The sequence below is a fragment of the Suricata suricatta genome, chromosome 12, assembly GCF_006229205.1.
Source record: "Suricata suricatta isolate VVHF042 chromosome 12, meerkat_22Aug2017_6uvM2_HiC, whole genome shotgun sequence".
Classification (NCBI taxonomy): domain Eukaryota; kingdom Metazoa; phylum Chordata; class Mammalia; order Carnivora; family Herpestidae; genus Suricata; species Suricata suricatta.
Genome location: NC_043711.1, coordinates 26285813 through 26302728, shown reverse-complemented (window position 1 = coordinate 26302728; position 16916 = coordinate 26285813). Strand labels below are relative to the sequence as shown.

Sequence of the window (16916 nt, the reverse complement as noted above, 5' to 3'; positions counted from 1 at the left end):
GCATTCATGAATGATAGCATTTGGAGGGCTTCACCGTCAGACAGTAGTGGAGGCCACCTACCAAACATGTAGCGGATTTCTTTCCAGAGTACATATACATCTCTAGTTTTATAAAGTAAATCAAAGGGGAAATGGGATTTACTTTACACAATGTACTTCACTGGTAGCTCCTTGGAACATATCTATTCCATAAAAGTAAAGGATAGCTGTCCTCCATCTGATCCAAACTTCAAGAGGGATGTGGGTCAAACTCCATGAGTTACAATACGGTCAGAAGGTTTAACACTCCTAGAAAACAATCTAGAGCCTTAATGATGACAAATACCCCAGCTCGTTTCTCATAAACGCTGAGGCCGGAAATGCTGTCAGCCAACGTGGCAACCCCTGGATGGGGCACAGAAGCAAGACTCATGGTACATGCTTCCAGCAAACATTTCATCAACAATGTCCAGCCTACTCAGCAAGCCATTTCTTTGCTCACTGATCTGTATCCTATTTGCCATGTAGACCCAGCAAAACAAACATTTTCAGTGACATGATTGCAAAAGTTTCTGTCACAAAGACCCATGGCAAACAATCTCCAGTTTGGATTTATTCTTGGCAGGCAGGGCTCTGCTCCAGAAGCCTATGAGGATTCCTAGGGTGTCTGTCCTGGAAAACTCATGCGATTTCTGCCACAGCAAAAACTGTAGCACAGGATCCTCTTGAGAACCAATGTCTCACCTAAAATATTCATGGCTCATATTCCCAAAGGCTGATAGAGCGATGCCTCAACTAATGACATTTCCCCTGGTACACAATCAAAAACATGGGGTCCCAGGGATATGGTAAGAATGCTTCACTCTTCTGAATTGTTATTAATCTTCAGTATTTCACTGCTAGTGAGATATATCTTTTAATAAAAACATATGAAACCATGAAAAAATTATTCTAGCTCATTTTATGAACTGATCTGATCCTACTACTCATAAATTATGGATGGTTACATCCTGTGGCATTTTAGTTCTGCTCACTTTATAATTTAGTCTGACATTTGGATAGCCCAGGCCCTTCTGCATTAAAGTACTGTTGAATCACTTAATTATAACCATTATATCTTGGGGGAAAATATGTACCTGTAATGACTTGCCACTATTAAGTGGCCAATCGAAGACAGTGAAAGTAAGTTTTCGATACAAAGAAAGAAGAATTACCTTACTTAAAAAGAATGGTGTAAAGTTAAAATACTTTAGGTGGCAAATTATAGAAATCTATTCAGAACGCTTTGAGCACCATAATGGAAACTAACTGGCAGTATCCAGTAGTGTGTCCTTGAACCCAGAAGCAGCAAGCCAGCCAGGCTCGGGGAACTGAAGTCCAGAATCTATAAGCCAGTGGGAACCAAAGTAACGAGCCTCACCATTTCTCAGTTTCTCTTCCCCTCCTTGGATCATGTGATTTCTCATCTCATGTGAGCTCCTTACTCTGCATCTGGTTTATTTATCCGCTTCCTTGCCAGTCGGTATTTTCAGTTTCCCCACTTACAGCATGTACCAGCTCCACAGCTTCAGTACCCCCCAGCTCCAGAGAGACAACCAATCCCAAATTCCAAAAGAACCTGACTGGGCCAGATTGGTCCAGTTGTTCACCCTTGCCCTAATTGACTGTGGCTATTTTGTCAATGAACCGTAGAAAGCTCAAACCCAGTTAATCATGAACCCTTTGGAGTTACCACAAAAATCAACTATGTTTAAGGATGAAGTTGGGGCACCTGGGTGGCTCAGTCATTGGAGCATCCAACTTTGACTCAGGTCATGATCTCACTGCTTGTGGGTTCAAGCCTCGTATTAGGGTCTGTGCTAATGGCTTGGAGCCTGGATTTTGTCTCTATCTCTCTGCACCTCCCGTGCTCACTCTCTATCTCTGTCTCTCAAATATAAAATAAAACATTAAAAAAAGGATGAGGCATGGGCCTGTATACCTAGTGAATGGAGTGGTAGAATTTTGAGGTTGGAAGAGCTGTTAGAAATTATCCTATGGATACTCCCACTGGTACAAAAATCTACTAACAGCTCAGCTCTCTGATGAGAAGCCACCCAAGTGTTCTCAGCCTGAATACTTCCTATGACTGAGTGCCCACTTTTAGCACAGGCTCATTCTACTATTGGGTTGATTTCATCCTCAGCCAAGTCTTACTTATATTGAACAGAAATTACCTCTCTCTAACATCTATCCATCTGCTCAGGTCTGCTCCTTGAAACTCACAAAAGAGTTCAGTTCTAGCTTCCGTATGGCAGATATCTAAAGATGGCTGTCCTGTCATAGGCCCTCATCTCCAAGCATGAATTTCCACATTCTGCCAAGCATTTCTTTAAATGACATTATACTGATAGTTCTTCTCTCCATGCTCTCTGGTTTGCCAAGGACCATAAATGTATGAATATAATCATAAAGTTTGTGGAACATCCAAGAGGATGTTGTCTAATTCTTACTGTTACAAATCCTCACCTAGATGCAATATTTCTATTAACTTGGCCAAAAAACTGTGTGGGCCCTCTCAACAGTGCACTGTGGTGTAGATTAAAGAGTCCACATCTCCTGGGCTCAATATGCTGTCTCCCCCTAGCTTAATGACTTTAGGTAAATAATCTCTTCATGACTCAGTTTCCTTTCCTGTAATGAGAGAATATGCATACTGCCTACTCTGAGCAGTTGTGAGAATTGTATAATAATATGTGTAAAGAGCTGAAAATAGCACTTGACACATGGTAATTGCTCAATCAATGTCAGGCATTAGTTTGGAATGAACTAAATACCATTGTCCTTTATGTGACTTTCTAACGTGGTTCAATTTCATCATGAATGTCTTGATCATTTGTTCAGTCTACGGATACCTTTTTGTGTCCTGATTACCTCATTCAACAACTTAGTTATCCTTCTTAGGCTTGTGTTATCCACAAATTTGATAATCATGGCCTACGTGTCTTCCAGATAATGAAAATGTTGAGTAAGATAGAACCAAGGAGAGAATTTGAGGCATCCACCGAGTGTTCTTAAATTACAAAATGCTTTTCTGCCTTCTTGTTTGAGTTAAGTATCATTAGTCCTGTTTTTCAGATGAAGAAATTAAGACCCCAAATTGTAAAAGTGCTTGTTTAAGGACACAAAAATAATAAGTGATTAAGCCAAAACTGAAACTAAAGACTCCTTGTTACCTCAGTGTTCTTCACACACAATTGATCAAACAGCTAAAAACTCACATCAACTTTATCTTCCACATTTTCAAAAATCTTCTCCATAGGGCATAAAGGATGCTGAGCAAGAATGTCAATTTGGGAATGAGACAAATGCATTTTGGAATCTTTCAGTTCAACTGCTGAGTCAATGAGATGACTCTGAAGACGTTATTTAATTTCCCTATGGCTTAGTGTTCTCATTTGTTAAATGGGTACAATAATAATACCTACCTCATAGGTTTGCTGTAGGATGGTATGAAGTCATATATGTGTAGCGCTCATCACGGTACCTGTGCATCCACTATCTGGTAGCTGTGATAATTCCCATTCTTAGTAATATTATCCATGAGAGATTGTCAAATAGCTTACTAAAAGGCACAATTATTACTTCTTTTGCTATCATTCTGATAAACAGCTTGCTTTAAAATAAAATAACAACAACAACAAGAAAAACCCTTGAAAGTCAGTTCTTAGGGAGATCAGGGGTTTTGGATTACAATACCACAATTTTCAAAGCTATATCCCTAAATTTTCCCAAACTGAAATATTGTCCACTTTTAGAGACAGAAGACTACTTGCAATTTGTATATTTACAATTCCTCTCCTGACACCAGCTCTACAACCAAAATTTCAAAACTAATTAGGTTTAATAATCCCAATTATTATCATTACTATAGCTCTTACAGGCTGAACTGTGATGCTTGTAGTATGATTTCAAATAGTGTGATGACCAGATCAGATCACAGTTTTGATGCAGAGTTGTTCCATGACTAAAGCTGTTCTCCAGCTTTACCCATCCCATACATGTAGTTCCTGGCCACTAACTGCAAGAACAACTAGTAAAAAAAAAGCAAAAACAAAAACTGTGGATGCTAGCAGTTACCATCCCCACTACTGAAAATACAAATCCAAGGCATGTTATTACCAATTATGGGTCTCTGGCACCAACTGGACACCCAACAACGGGAGATGACAAAGGACTCACTGCTCCCTTTTGTCTGGGCCTCAACAAATGGAAAAAAAAAAAAAAACTTCATTAACAGAAACAAATTGCCAGATACACTGTGAGAACCAAGGAACTCATATTCATCCCAATACTCATTACATGGATTGTGTGTGAGAAAAGAGGAAGCCCGAAGTAACACCTTAAGGAGACAACTTAAGGAGAAATAATAACTACTTTTATTTGCATATGTGCTTTTACTTCTGCCTTATGTCTGAAAAGTGATCATCACTTGACAGAAATAAAATTGTAATAGCACGAATATAAATTTAACGTGAGATTCAAACACAATTTTAATATTTATTTTGTGGAGACAAACAGTAGCAGCACATCTGAATGTAAAATGTATTATAAATCAAGCCAAGGACCCACAAACTAATCCCATTTTAAATATATTTATTCAATGTGGCAGAGAGTGAGGCGGTGTCAATAATTTGGCACCAAGGGCTTCCCTTGCAGCAATGGGAAGGAAGTCCTTGAGAACATCATTATTCTGCTTCCATGTACAGACTGTACCCTAGAGGATCCTTGAAAAATGAAGCTGATTCTTGGGGCTTCAGCTCTGAAGGGGTCTGGAGACAGAAATGACAAGGAGGAGGAGACATTTTGTAATCTGAGAGTCTTTTTCAGGGGGCTGCTCTCTGGAGACAGATTGAAAACCAGCCTGCCCCTGAGCAGATGAAGACACAGGTGACCCCGACCGTTACAGACCGCCAGTATCGAAGGGAGACTCAGCTGGGTGTGGCAAAGAGTCAGTTCCAAGGGAAGCAAATTATATCAATGTCCTCCCGTCACAGACAGGATAAAAATGTAACTACAGTGAATGAAAAGGCAAGATCTGCCCCAGGCAGTCCAGAACAAGTTTCTGGACGGGCCTGGCTCCTGCCGGAGCCTCTTCCGACAACCAGGGCTCCACCTCTGTGAGTGAATCTTTGCAAGACATGAAATTGCCGTTCTCGATCTTAGCTTCAGCTCTGTTTCCTTCCTGGGAAGTAACTTGCTGTTTTGTATGCATTTCCCTTTATTTTTCTTTATTGACCTCACCTCCCCCCCTGCCCCACCTCTAGTTTCAAAGAATAAAAAGCCTGTTTTCTTCACTATTATATCCCTAGACTCTACAAGAATGCCTGGCACCTGACAAATAAATTTTTATTAAATATTTGCAAAATGATGAGCAAATTCTCTACCTATGGTACCTATAGAGGAATATCTTAAGCCAGGGATGACGTGTCTGCTCTAATTGTGTGTCAGGAGGGATCAGTCACCATGACTCCCAGGGAAAGGCAGACCTAGGCTCCATGGGAGCGTGCCGCCTGGCTCTGCGGACAGCCGGGAGTGGGCAGGCAGGCCCCGGGTGCTCCCCTCGCCACCCGTTGGAGCAGCTACGGTGAGTACAACTCCAGTCACACACTGAATTGGAACGGGGGGTGGGGAGTTGGGGGTAGGCATCTGTAATTTTTAAATCTCCCGGGGGGGTTCTGATGTGGGGCCATGGTTGAGAGCCACTGAGCTATCCTCCTCTTGGGAGTTCGATTGGCCAATCCCAGCAACAGGCCGTGTCTGAGATGGGAGAGAGGCACCTGGGTGGAGAGGAAGCCTCTAGCCTCGGAGACTCAGGCCAGCCCACCTGGCCGCACGAGGGGCAGCCGTGATCGAGTGCCCACCGCTCCCTCAGCAGTCACCGGGTCGACGCTCCGCCTCTGCGTGCACCCCACACGCCTTCCGCTTTGCACCACAATCAGTGCTTCATAACTGCGAGGCCGGGGATTTCTCACTGCTAACTGAGAGTACGAACATCTATTCAGAATTCTTGATTTACGGTAAACCACATGTAAACCGCAGGAAGAATTAATCTCGTGTGTGCAGTGAAGTTTTTTGTACAAACTCACAAAATGTCCAAGAAGAGAAAATAATGAGTCTCTAATTTCCCTCTGCATAATTTGGGTAATTATACAACTCTCAGATTATAACAGTGCTTGGGTAAACATAATGATATCTTATTTGCCACAAATTCCCTTAGTTTGGTTAACCAGTTACTTTTATAATGCTTCAGGTGTCATTAAAGCCATCGAACATAAATGTTCGATCACTATGCTGTACACCTGAAGCTAATATAATATTATATTGTCAATTATATGTCGATAAAAAAAGCTATCCTCATTTAAGGATCGGCAGATGTATATTATGACAGAGCTCCAAATTTAACCCCAGATACCTAATAAATGTATAAAAGGGAAAAATTATCTATTCCTAATATGCTATTTAATTACAAGGTTTGAGAAAGAAATAATACATGCTAATGATGAAATTAAAGGCTTTAAGATCTAATTTGATTACATCCTGTGAACATTGGTTATAACTTGACTTGCAGCTAAGATGACGTTCCCGGTCACATGGGGCTAAAGGCAATTTTCAAGCAAGAGGCTAGAGTGACGGTGGAGTGTTAGCATTGGATAACTTTTACCAACCGGCACCTCACGCTCTGGATCTATTAGTTGGTAACAAGCATATACCAAGCTAACATGATGCCCATAAAGAGTGCCATTAGCTTCCTGCATATAAGACAAAGGTGTCTAATGGACCAATATCACACACTTTCCCACAGCAGCAGGGCTTTTTTACAATGGGTTATTATGCTAATAGGTTGTAAAATAGTATACAGGAACGTGGCTTTAATGTATTTACCCCTGTAGACAAGGAGGGGGAAAATGCTTTGCAAGCCATTATCATGACTTATTACACTATCTAAAAAACAATTACTGTAGACTCGTGTGTTTCAGTTTTCTAAGTTTATTACCGTTAGCATGCACACAGTGAAAATAATTGAGCAAACCACTCAGAACCCGCACAAACAAACATAACACTCTGAGTAAGGCAATATGAGTATATGTACATCCGGCCCCTCCCTGTAACCTCCCCCCACCCCCACTGTCTCCCCACTCCGGAAAGGACTTTTCTTCTTGAATGCACCAAGTACTTTTAAGGAAGGAATTGAACAATGGCTGTAATTTAGAATGCAATTAGGTGAGCCACTTTTCCTTTTTCTACCTCCAATTACCCGCAGCAACCTGCACAGAGCTCCCACCTCCTCCTCCTCTCAGCCGCAGCTGTTATCCCTGAATATCAGATCAAGGCACTGTACCTCAGCCAGAGAGGCGAGTCTGAGAGAGGTCCCCAGAGGAGTCTGGCTAAACCAAAGCACTGCTCACCCCTTCTGCCTTGCTGACAGCATCTGTTAGGCCGGTTCCCTGGGGCCTTATGCATCTTCACTGAAGACTCTCCACAGACTTAAAGTTCACAATAACTAGTCCGCCAACTCTCTTTGGTATGTCTCAAAAATGTGTGCCCAGTGAAAAGGAATTGACACTGCCAAAGAGGACTAACTGAACAGGATCAGGTCTTTTCAAAACCCAAGTCTGACCATGTCCTCCTCCTCCACTTTCCTTAAACCTCTCATTATGGTCTGCAAACCCTGCATAATCTGGTCTCTGCTTTTTCTTATACCAAGTCCCTCTATCTCTTATACCACAGGGCCTTTGCACGTGCTGTTGTTTTTGCTGGCTCATAAAACTCTTCACCGATTCCCTGTACTAGTTAACTTCAGACTTCAGACTTGAACTTCCTCTGACCTCCTTAATTAGAGAGATTCCTCTCTCTACCTTCCTCTCTGCCCATGTTACTCTCTCAGGATACCACATTTCTCTCCTCCAAAGCCCTTCCCATATTTGCAAATTTAATTCTTATTTGTGTGCTTATTTGACATTCGTTTTCCACACCAGACTCCAGGCTCCATGAAAGCAGTAATCCGTCTACTTTATTTGCTACTACATCCCCACAAGAACAGTGTCTGGCACATAATTGGTTCTCAATAAATATTTCTGAACAGATAAGTATATGAACAAAGTTAGAAAGGTAAAAATAAATATCATGTATGCAGGAACCAGAATCACTAGCATGGAGTGCGTGTACTGGGCCCTGGTGAGAGATGTAGAAAATGTAGAATCAATTGTAGTAGTCATCGACAATATAAGATAAATTATAACAATTTAGAGGGGAAAAAATCAACAGAAATGAGAGAATGTGGAGGGTTTGGGAGACAGAACAGCCCAGAAACATGGTGAAAAATCGAGTTTTAAATCGTGTGTATGTTGGGCGGGTGGTAATCAGCAGTGTCCAATATAGCATGAACCAAGAATAGCTCAGGAAAGAGGAAAAAGTTTGTGTGGGAGGTAGGAGACACAGATTGACGGACTAGTTTGCCATGGAATATTGGGGAGGGTGCTAGATGCAAGGTTCAAGGTGTAAGAGAAAATAGAGGTAGGGAAATCAAAACATTTGGTACAAATGGAGAGACAGAAATCCGCTAATATTTGCCAGCGGCAGCATTATGTGAAGAGCTTCAAGATGGGTGAGTTGATCTGTGTGAGAGGGGAGAGGAAGACGTCTGTGGGGAGGGTGGTGGGCAAGCAGTGAAAAGACCCGAAAGGGCCTAGATGGCAGGTAGCAAGGTCCCCCGGGAAACCACAGGAGGCAGATCACCGACAGGAAGATTGGCTGCGGGAAGAGGCAGACTGCCTCCCAGGCAAGTGCTCGCAAGGAAAGGGAAGAGAAAGAAGGAACAAAGAGGTGGCGGTGGTGAGAGGCACCTAGGAACCAACGAACCAACGGGGCAGCCGTGATGTAGCCTTAGTCTGTCCCAGGAAGGAAGCAGCACAGACTTGGTCTGTAAGCCTCGTCCGGGGAAGGGCGAGCCGCGACATGTTCCCAAGAAAGGGGGCTTGGGGCACAGGCCCTTCACACTTTCTTCTGCCAAAAGCGGAAGGGAAAGCAGCCTCTTCCCGCTCCAGTTAAGGAGGCCGAGGCCCATTCCAGGGCAGGGAGGAGCGGAACTTTTAGAAGCTGTGCGTTTGGAAGAAGCGCCAGTGGCCACAAGGGGGCTTTATCCCCCCGGAAGAGCACGCTGCCATCTGCTGTGGCCGGGCTGAGCGTCAGGAAGGAGGACGGCCACCGGCTGCCTGAGGAGGCCGCGCGTCTCCACTGCGGTGTCAGGGGCTGACGCCAGGACGTGTCCATTTGGTAACCTCGCTCTACTGAAATGATGGGAAGGGAACCAGGGGCCCGGCTCCGAAAGGCCCGGCCGGCCGAGCCAGGCGGAGCACGCGGGCAGGAGGGCGCGGGGGGCCACGCGCAAGGTGGCAGCGCGGAAAGCAGAGTTGAGGGGGAGAAGAATTGGTACTGACAGCCGCGGAGTTTTTTCCAAACATACTTTTAATTGATGAGCCCATTATATCCTTTCTAAAGGCATTTTTAAAACGTAATAAATGACTGCTTACTATGGAGCACAATACAATCCCTTCCAAGCTAAGCTGTTCTCGTGAATCACTTGTAATTACTGGGCATTTTCAAGCCCAGGGGATGTATAACTATATGATTGTATTCCTGTGATTTTATGAAGTCAAGACAAGGAAACAAATCATGGTAACTGAATTAATCTCTTCACCAAGAGCTCATAATAATCAGCAGAAAACTTAAAAAATCCTATAAACCAAAAAAAAGAAAAGAAAAGAAAAGAAATCACTATTAAATCATCAGGTCTCTTTCTAACAACTACTTGGTTTGTTTACTCCCAAAAGGGGAGGGTAAAGGGAGAGAAGATGGGAAGGGTAGGGAGGAAAGGGATGAGAGCCAGACAGAGGGAGAGAAGGGACAGAAGGAGAGAGAAAAGGGAGAAGGGAGCCGCCAATAGGGGGAGAGGAAGAAGGAGAGGCAGGGAGGAGGGAAGGAGGAAGGAAAGAAAGGGAGAGAGGCAGGAAATCACATTGGTTTCCTAGGGCCGCTGTAACAAATTGCCACAAACTTAGTGGCTTAAAACAACACAAATTTATTTTCTTCCAGATCTGGAGGTCAGAAGCCTAAATCAAAGTGTTGGCAAGACTGTGCTCCTTCTGGAGACTTCATGGGGAGAATCTGCTTCCTTGTCTTTTGCAGCCTCTACCAGCCACCTGCATTCCCTGGCTCATGGCCTTTTCCTCCATCTTCAAAGTACATCACTCCACCCTCTGCTCCGTTTGTCCCATGTCCTCCTACTGCCTTTGACCTTCTCGTCTCCCTCTTATGACAAGCCTGGTGATCACAGGTAATCCAGGAGAATTGCCCCATGCCAGGATTATTAACTTGATCGCATCTGTAAAATCTGTTTTCCTACGTAAAGTCATGTCTTCACATGTTCCAGGGAGTAAGATGTGGACCTCTTGGCAGAGGGCATTAATCCGCCTGCTACAGGCTTTTAAAGAAAGGAGGAGAGGGAGTTCCAGCTGAAGGTGAAAGTTAGGAACCGCTGTGCCACTTTGATTTCAAGTGACCTTCAGCTCATGGTGTAAGAATGGCTTTTTAAAATCGTCCTCTCTAAAAAAAAAAAAAGACGCGGAATGTGCCATGTTGCCTTTGCAACAATTTTTTCAAAACACATTTACACCTATAATCTGATGTTCTCATTCAACGATATCTTGTCAGATAAGAAAGTTTATCCTTATTGCAAACAAGAAAAGGCTGACCACGTTGCAGCCACCCTCTCCCCCCAGTCAGGTAGGGAGCCACCAGGAGCTCAGTAGGACGGGACCGTCTCTGGACAATTGTCTGCTTCTCTTTCTATGGCATGACACTTAGCCGTATTTTCTTTATAGCTTTTTGTAAGGAAAAAAAAATGGGGGGGTGAGATCAAGGGCTCTTAGATCTTTCAAATCATTTTGTAAAAGAGCTCACAGAGTTCTCCCTCCCCCACCCACATGTTCTTACTGCCAAACATTCCTATGACTGGCACTCTGCATGGATACTTCCAGGGACATGGAGCTCACTATTCAAGTTAACCCACTCACGGACACTACTTTGCAGGTTCCATTTCTAAAGATGGCCCTTGTGAATCCTGGGGCCTGCACAAAGGTGCTCTGACATAGAAGTGAGGGCTGATGCAAGATGGCATACAGGTGTGGCTCAGGGTCAAAGGCCATCCTGCAGGACACGTCTCCACAGTTGTCCATGGGCAATGCACTGGGCAGTCTGAAACCCAGAGTCCTTTTCCTTTTTATTCTGCTGCCACCGACCTGTTGAATGGTGTTGGTTAAACTGCCCTCCTTTTATGTGGAGCTGGTCCAAGGTCAAGCTCAGCAGGACACTTTTGCATGATGGTCAAGAAGATGGAGCCAGCCTCACTAATACCTACTTGATGTCAAGGAAGCTCCTTAACCTCTCTGAGCCTCAGTTTCCTGAACAATAAAACTGGAAGAGTAAACTACACCTGCATCATAGGATCGTTAAGATGATAAGGGAGATGGTGTGCAAAATGCTTCAACCAGTCTAAATACAGCCCTTACTCCAGGGACCTGGGCTCTCTTTCTGTGTCTGACCAGTCTCCCATGCCATGTGACATTAGGACTGGGCATGTCCTCCCTCAGCAAAACCCCTGTGCTCACATGCAGCCTCTCAACACCTGCACATCCACACACAGCATCATCGGCATGCTTACAACGCTCTCAGGATGTGCTGGGTAACCTGGGGCGCACTCTGCCTTCTCGGAGTGTTAAGTTTAGGCAAAGAGAAGGCCCATGGGCAAATAATTGTAATGCAAGATAAAATATTATAAGATTCTAAGACAGATTTGTATAAATAAAGTGCTATGACGTTTCAGAGGCCAGAGAAAACAACACTGGCTGAGAGTGGAGGAAAAGGGAGTCATAAAAGTCCCACTGACTGGCCTGGAGCCAAAGCTGCAAATGTGACAAGAAGAGTATTGTAGGCAAGGGGGAGGCTTATAGAGAATGGACATTCTTTACGTGTTTGCTAAGGCCCAACCCAGTCATCAGCTTTGAAGGCCCAGAAAACTGATGTGCTCAGGAGCCTGAGGGTAGAGCTAGTTTTCAGGGTAGACTCACATTAACCACACACAGTAGCCTGACGTATAATAGCAGATGGTCAATGTATTGCTTCCTTTGAGCAGGACATGGATTATAGTAATCACATCAGAATGACCACCATAAATTTCCCCTGAAAGAAAATCATGACCAAAAAGTTAATGATTGACTATGAAAACAGACCAAGGAGAGTTCTGTAAGGTGATTGTTTTCTGACATGAGGGTAAGATGTCTGATGTACATACATTTCCTCAAGCAAGTACAGAGGACCAAGATGCCTTCTTTCCTTTTTCTCTTCTTCATGGCGTTACTTTTCTTCATGACCTGCCTCTTTATGACTAGCCCACCTTTCTTTTTCCCTAAGTCAACTATTTTAATTACATCATAACCATCTTGCTGGTGGGAACCAGCCCATCTCTTTGAAACACTTCAAAGTATATCTCTAATCAGACTCATAACTCTCAGAGGGAAATAGAGAGTAGTTCCATGTGGTTCTGGGGGACGAAGCAGCAAAGGTCTGATGGGGCCAGACCTCCTGAAAGGAGTTAGACCCCACACAGTGGGTGGTAAGTGGGAAGACTATGTAACTTAGTGATAACGCCAACGATGAGCCACTCTATTTGCTTTTCCACAAGGAAGGGATTACCAAAGCCATGTCTTTCCAATATGAGGCTACTGGGAGAAGTATTTGGGGGAAGAAATGACTTTCAGTACTCCTAAATCATAGGAGCATTTTCTGACCCATACTTAGTTCCTTCAAAAGAGCTGCTCTCCTCACTCCTGGGAAAGGAGGCAGGGTAGAAGAAATGGACATATAGGACAGGAGAAGGAGTAACAATAAAAATGGCAAAGCGTTCCTGTTCCCCTGTGTCACCTGTCATACTCCTCTTCAGCCATGACACGACTCCCTCTGGGAACCTTCCTGATACCTCAGCATTAACCCCTCCTTCCTCTGTGCCAGAGGTCAGTAAAACATTTTCCAGAAACGGCTAAGTGGTATGGTATGTCTTTTAGGACTCATAACACTTGTTACTGATTTTGTTGCAAAGAAACATGAATCTGTCCCAATGTGATTAATATATTGGGGAACAATATGAACATGTTTTATGAACAAATTTCATGTTTGTTTATGTACAGTTTTCTCCATGAGAAACACTCGGTGATGATGGAAAATGGCACCCCACTGAAACAAGACACAGGGGAATACCCAAAACACAAACACACACACACACACACACACACACACACGCGCCTCAAACATCCACCCTCCGCTGCAGGTCACCAGAGCTGCTGGGAGCCACATCATCCACCCCGGGCACCACAGCTTCCCATCAGCTTTCAGAGGAGCCCTTTTCCACCACTGAACAGCTCACAGGCTGAAGCCCTCCTGGAAGATGCAAGGACTTTTTCAAGGTAAACTGCCATATTAATTGTATTATGTGTTTCTTTTTAAAAAAAATTTTTTGAGAGACAGAGAGAGACAGTGGGAGCAGGGGAGGGTCAGAGAGAGAGAGGCACAGAATCAGAAGCAGGCTCCAGGCTCTGAGCTGTCGGCACAGAGCCCGATGCGGGACTCAAACCCACGAACCGTGAGATCATGACCTGAGCAGAAGCCGGACTGAGCCACCAGGCACCCCTGTAGTATGTGTTTCTTAACCATTTAACAGGCATAAATTAGTGGTGCCACCTTTATCAGCTTTGTATCAACTTTTAATATTTGTCCCTGACAGAGTGTGTCAGTGTTGCCCTCCACGCCATATTCCCACATAGCCTGCGGATTTCTTGCACAATCTTGCGTAGGGGCGTGATTTTTAGGAACATGTACCGTGTTGAAACACAACAGATTGTACTCAGCTCTGCCATTTTAGGGCAAAAGTGGCCGAAGACAATACATAAACAAATGAACATAGATGTGTTCCAGTGAACTTTATTTACAGAAACATGCAGCAGGCCAGATTTAACCCATGGCCTTACTATTGCTGTGTGTTATCTCTCTCCCCTGTGCATGATTTAGTTGTTTCCCTTAGCATCTGGATGGTGATTTATTTATTTGAATGTCCCTCTCTCCAACTAGGCCATAGGCTCCGTGGGGGCTAGGGTTCTTTTATTCATTGCTTTCCTCAGCACCCAGGCACTGTGCCTGGCAGGCAGTGGGCTGGCAGAGAGGTCTGCTGAGTCATCTGTCTCAGAGACAAGGTCATCTCCTCCTCCAGGAGGTATTCCAACCCCAAAGAGCAAGAGCTGTCCCCTCTCTATCACCCACCCCAGCATGAGGCTTTGACTTTCAGATACAGATAGAAATAATATTTATTAAACCCCATGCACTAAGCAGACAGGAGTAAGATGATGATTTTATGTAACTTTATTCCATTTCTCCAGAGTAACTTGAAAGATATGTATATTATGTCCATTTCACGAGAGAGGGAATTAAATCTCTGAGTGGCTTGGTAACTGCCCCAAGTCACACAGAGCTGAGCAGGGCATGCTCACAGGAATGCTGTGGCTCCAGGGGAGAGGACATGGAATCTGTCTGGGAATGTCCACATGTTGACTTCCTTTTCCTCCCTCTCCAGGGCAAACATGTTATGGAACTGACTTGTTGGATCTGCCTTACAAAAACAAATCCAAAAGGAGGAAACCTGAAGAAACCTACAGAACTAATTTCTTAAAATCTATTGATGATGTTACAATAACCGAGACAAGAAAACTTTAGGAACAAAAGAGCTGGGATTTCTGGTACCTAGAAAAGGTGAGAAGCCTGCAAATACTTCAGTTTTTAGAAAGCTCTAGGAATTCTTTGGTTCTTACTCAATTGATTTGACTTTATAGGATCACATTGGTTTTTTTCCTTGGCCACAAGTAGTTTCTTTACTCTGTTTACAGAATAACAAAGAGTTTCAGTTTCATCTGATTCACTTTAACACACTATAGCAAGAAAGCATTTGTTCGGCCCATTCTCCATTTATATAGGAAATATAAGCAACTATGAATAGCATCTTGCCTGAACTAGCAAAATTACCATCTGGAGTCTGCAAATGTAAGTCAAAGGAATTTCTGGAAAAAGGTGGAATGCTCAAAACCCACCTGGCCCCCATAATTGCTATGAAGCCTTGTTCAAGTCCCAAAGGTCTGTGATGTTGGTTAGTGGTCCAAGGCATTTCCTTGCAGACCGGCCTGGCCATGCCTGGCTCTTAGCAGAGCATGTCACCAGCAGCCCAAGGGAGGGGAAGGTTTTCGGCTCCTTGGTATGCTTCTGCCCTGGCTGGGTGCCTGGAGTGCAATGTGTACACAATCCATTTTATGAGACAGATGGAAATTGAGTTAGAGCAAATAAATCATATGGCACTTCTTTTAGTGATGTCTTTCTACAGGGAATCTTCCTGTTGACTAAGTGTGGCCTTGTACCTCCTTGATTAGGCACACAGATGTTTTGTTGATATCTGACTCCTGTGAGAAGTTTCTTATTTAAAGACTCTCTGGAGCTTCTCAACATGCAGGGGTCTACCACTCAGACACCGTGAGGAGTTTTGTGAATTGATTATTATAATCACATTCTTTCTGTAGACACACACCCACTCCAATACAACTATGCTACCAAAACCATCAACACCTCTACACGTCTCATACTCTACCCTACCCAAAAGTGTCACGCAAAAGTTAGGGGTTGGGAAAAGCAGGAGGTGATGTGGACATTATTGTTTAAGTATCTCTCTTACCGTTCTCCAAATAGATGCCCTATGTAAAATCCAGAAGATGCTTACCAAAGAAGTAACAGTCTTTGGAAGTGGACAGATCAGAGATAGAGTTCAGTTTTCCCAGTGAATTGTCGAGCAGCTAGACCTATTTATTGAAGGGTGATAACATAGGCAGGCTTAGCTGTGCAACTATAGTATTTTGAAAGTAGAATATAAAATCTGGGAAAAACAGACTAACACAGATGGAGTACCCATGTTATGCCAGTCACTTAATGAATTATTTTATTTGATTCTCAAATCAAATGAAGAAACTGAGGCTACAAGAGATTAAGTATTTTGGCTCAGACCTCCCAGCTCATGTGAGCGCAAGCCCTGCAATTCCAACAAGGCAGGTGGGTCTAGCTGTGAAGACTGGGTTTAGTTGTGCCTGGGGGCCTCTTGCCTCCTCAAAGCCAATTACTTAAAACATAGGCATTTACACAAAAAGAGTACACATAAATAGACACAAACACCTTAGGGCTGGAATTCTGAGGAGCCCCTTCCAGCAGCAGAGGTAAGACAGAGTAAATCAAGCATCAGCAAGTGGTTAATGGGTCGCCTGGGTGGCTCAGTCAGTTTAGCATCCAACTTTGGCTCAGGTCATGATCTCACAGTTTGTGGGTTCAAGCCCCGCGTGGGGCTCTGTGCTGATAGTTCAGAGCCTGGAGCCTGCTTCAGATTCTGTGTCTCCCTCTCTCTCTGCCCCTTCCCTGCTCAGTCTCTGTCTCTCTCTCTCTCAAAATAAAGACATAAGAAAAAATTAAAAATCTATATATACACAGAGCAGACCTCCTGAACAGGCACCACTAAAGTCTGGAGAAGCCCTCTCAAGATTAGACACAGGTATGCATACAGCAGAGACTTCCATCGCTTTTTCAAGACCAGCATATGAAAAGGAGCCAAACAGGTGAAGCCGTGGATGTGTGCCAAACCCATTCCAGTTGAGACAGAAAAGACAAACAGAACAGCCAAATTGTTGCACTTCTAGACTTTAAACAAAGAGTGGAGATTCACTGACTGGAGTCAAGTCTTTTGATGAACCAAAAAAGAATCAGCC

General features: G+C 43.8%; 1 protein-coding gene across 1 annotated transcript; it reads left to right on the top strand.

The window, feature by feature from the left end:
• Nucleotides 1-4896: 4896 nt before the first annotated feature.
• On the top strand, nt 4897-16663 carry LOC115274449. Its single transcript, XM_029917887.1, has 6 exons — nt 4897-5049; nt 5524-5605; nt 10114-10354; nt 13263-13538; nt 14699-14874; nt 16642-16663. Exons 1-5 carry the CDS (start codon nt 4897-4899, stop codon nt 14718-14720), a joined length of 774 nt encoding a protein of 257 aa, XP_029773747.1. The 3' UTR covers nt 14721-14874; nt 16642-16663.
• Nucleotides 16664-16916: the final 253 nt, after the last annotated feature.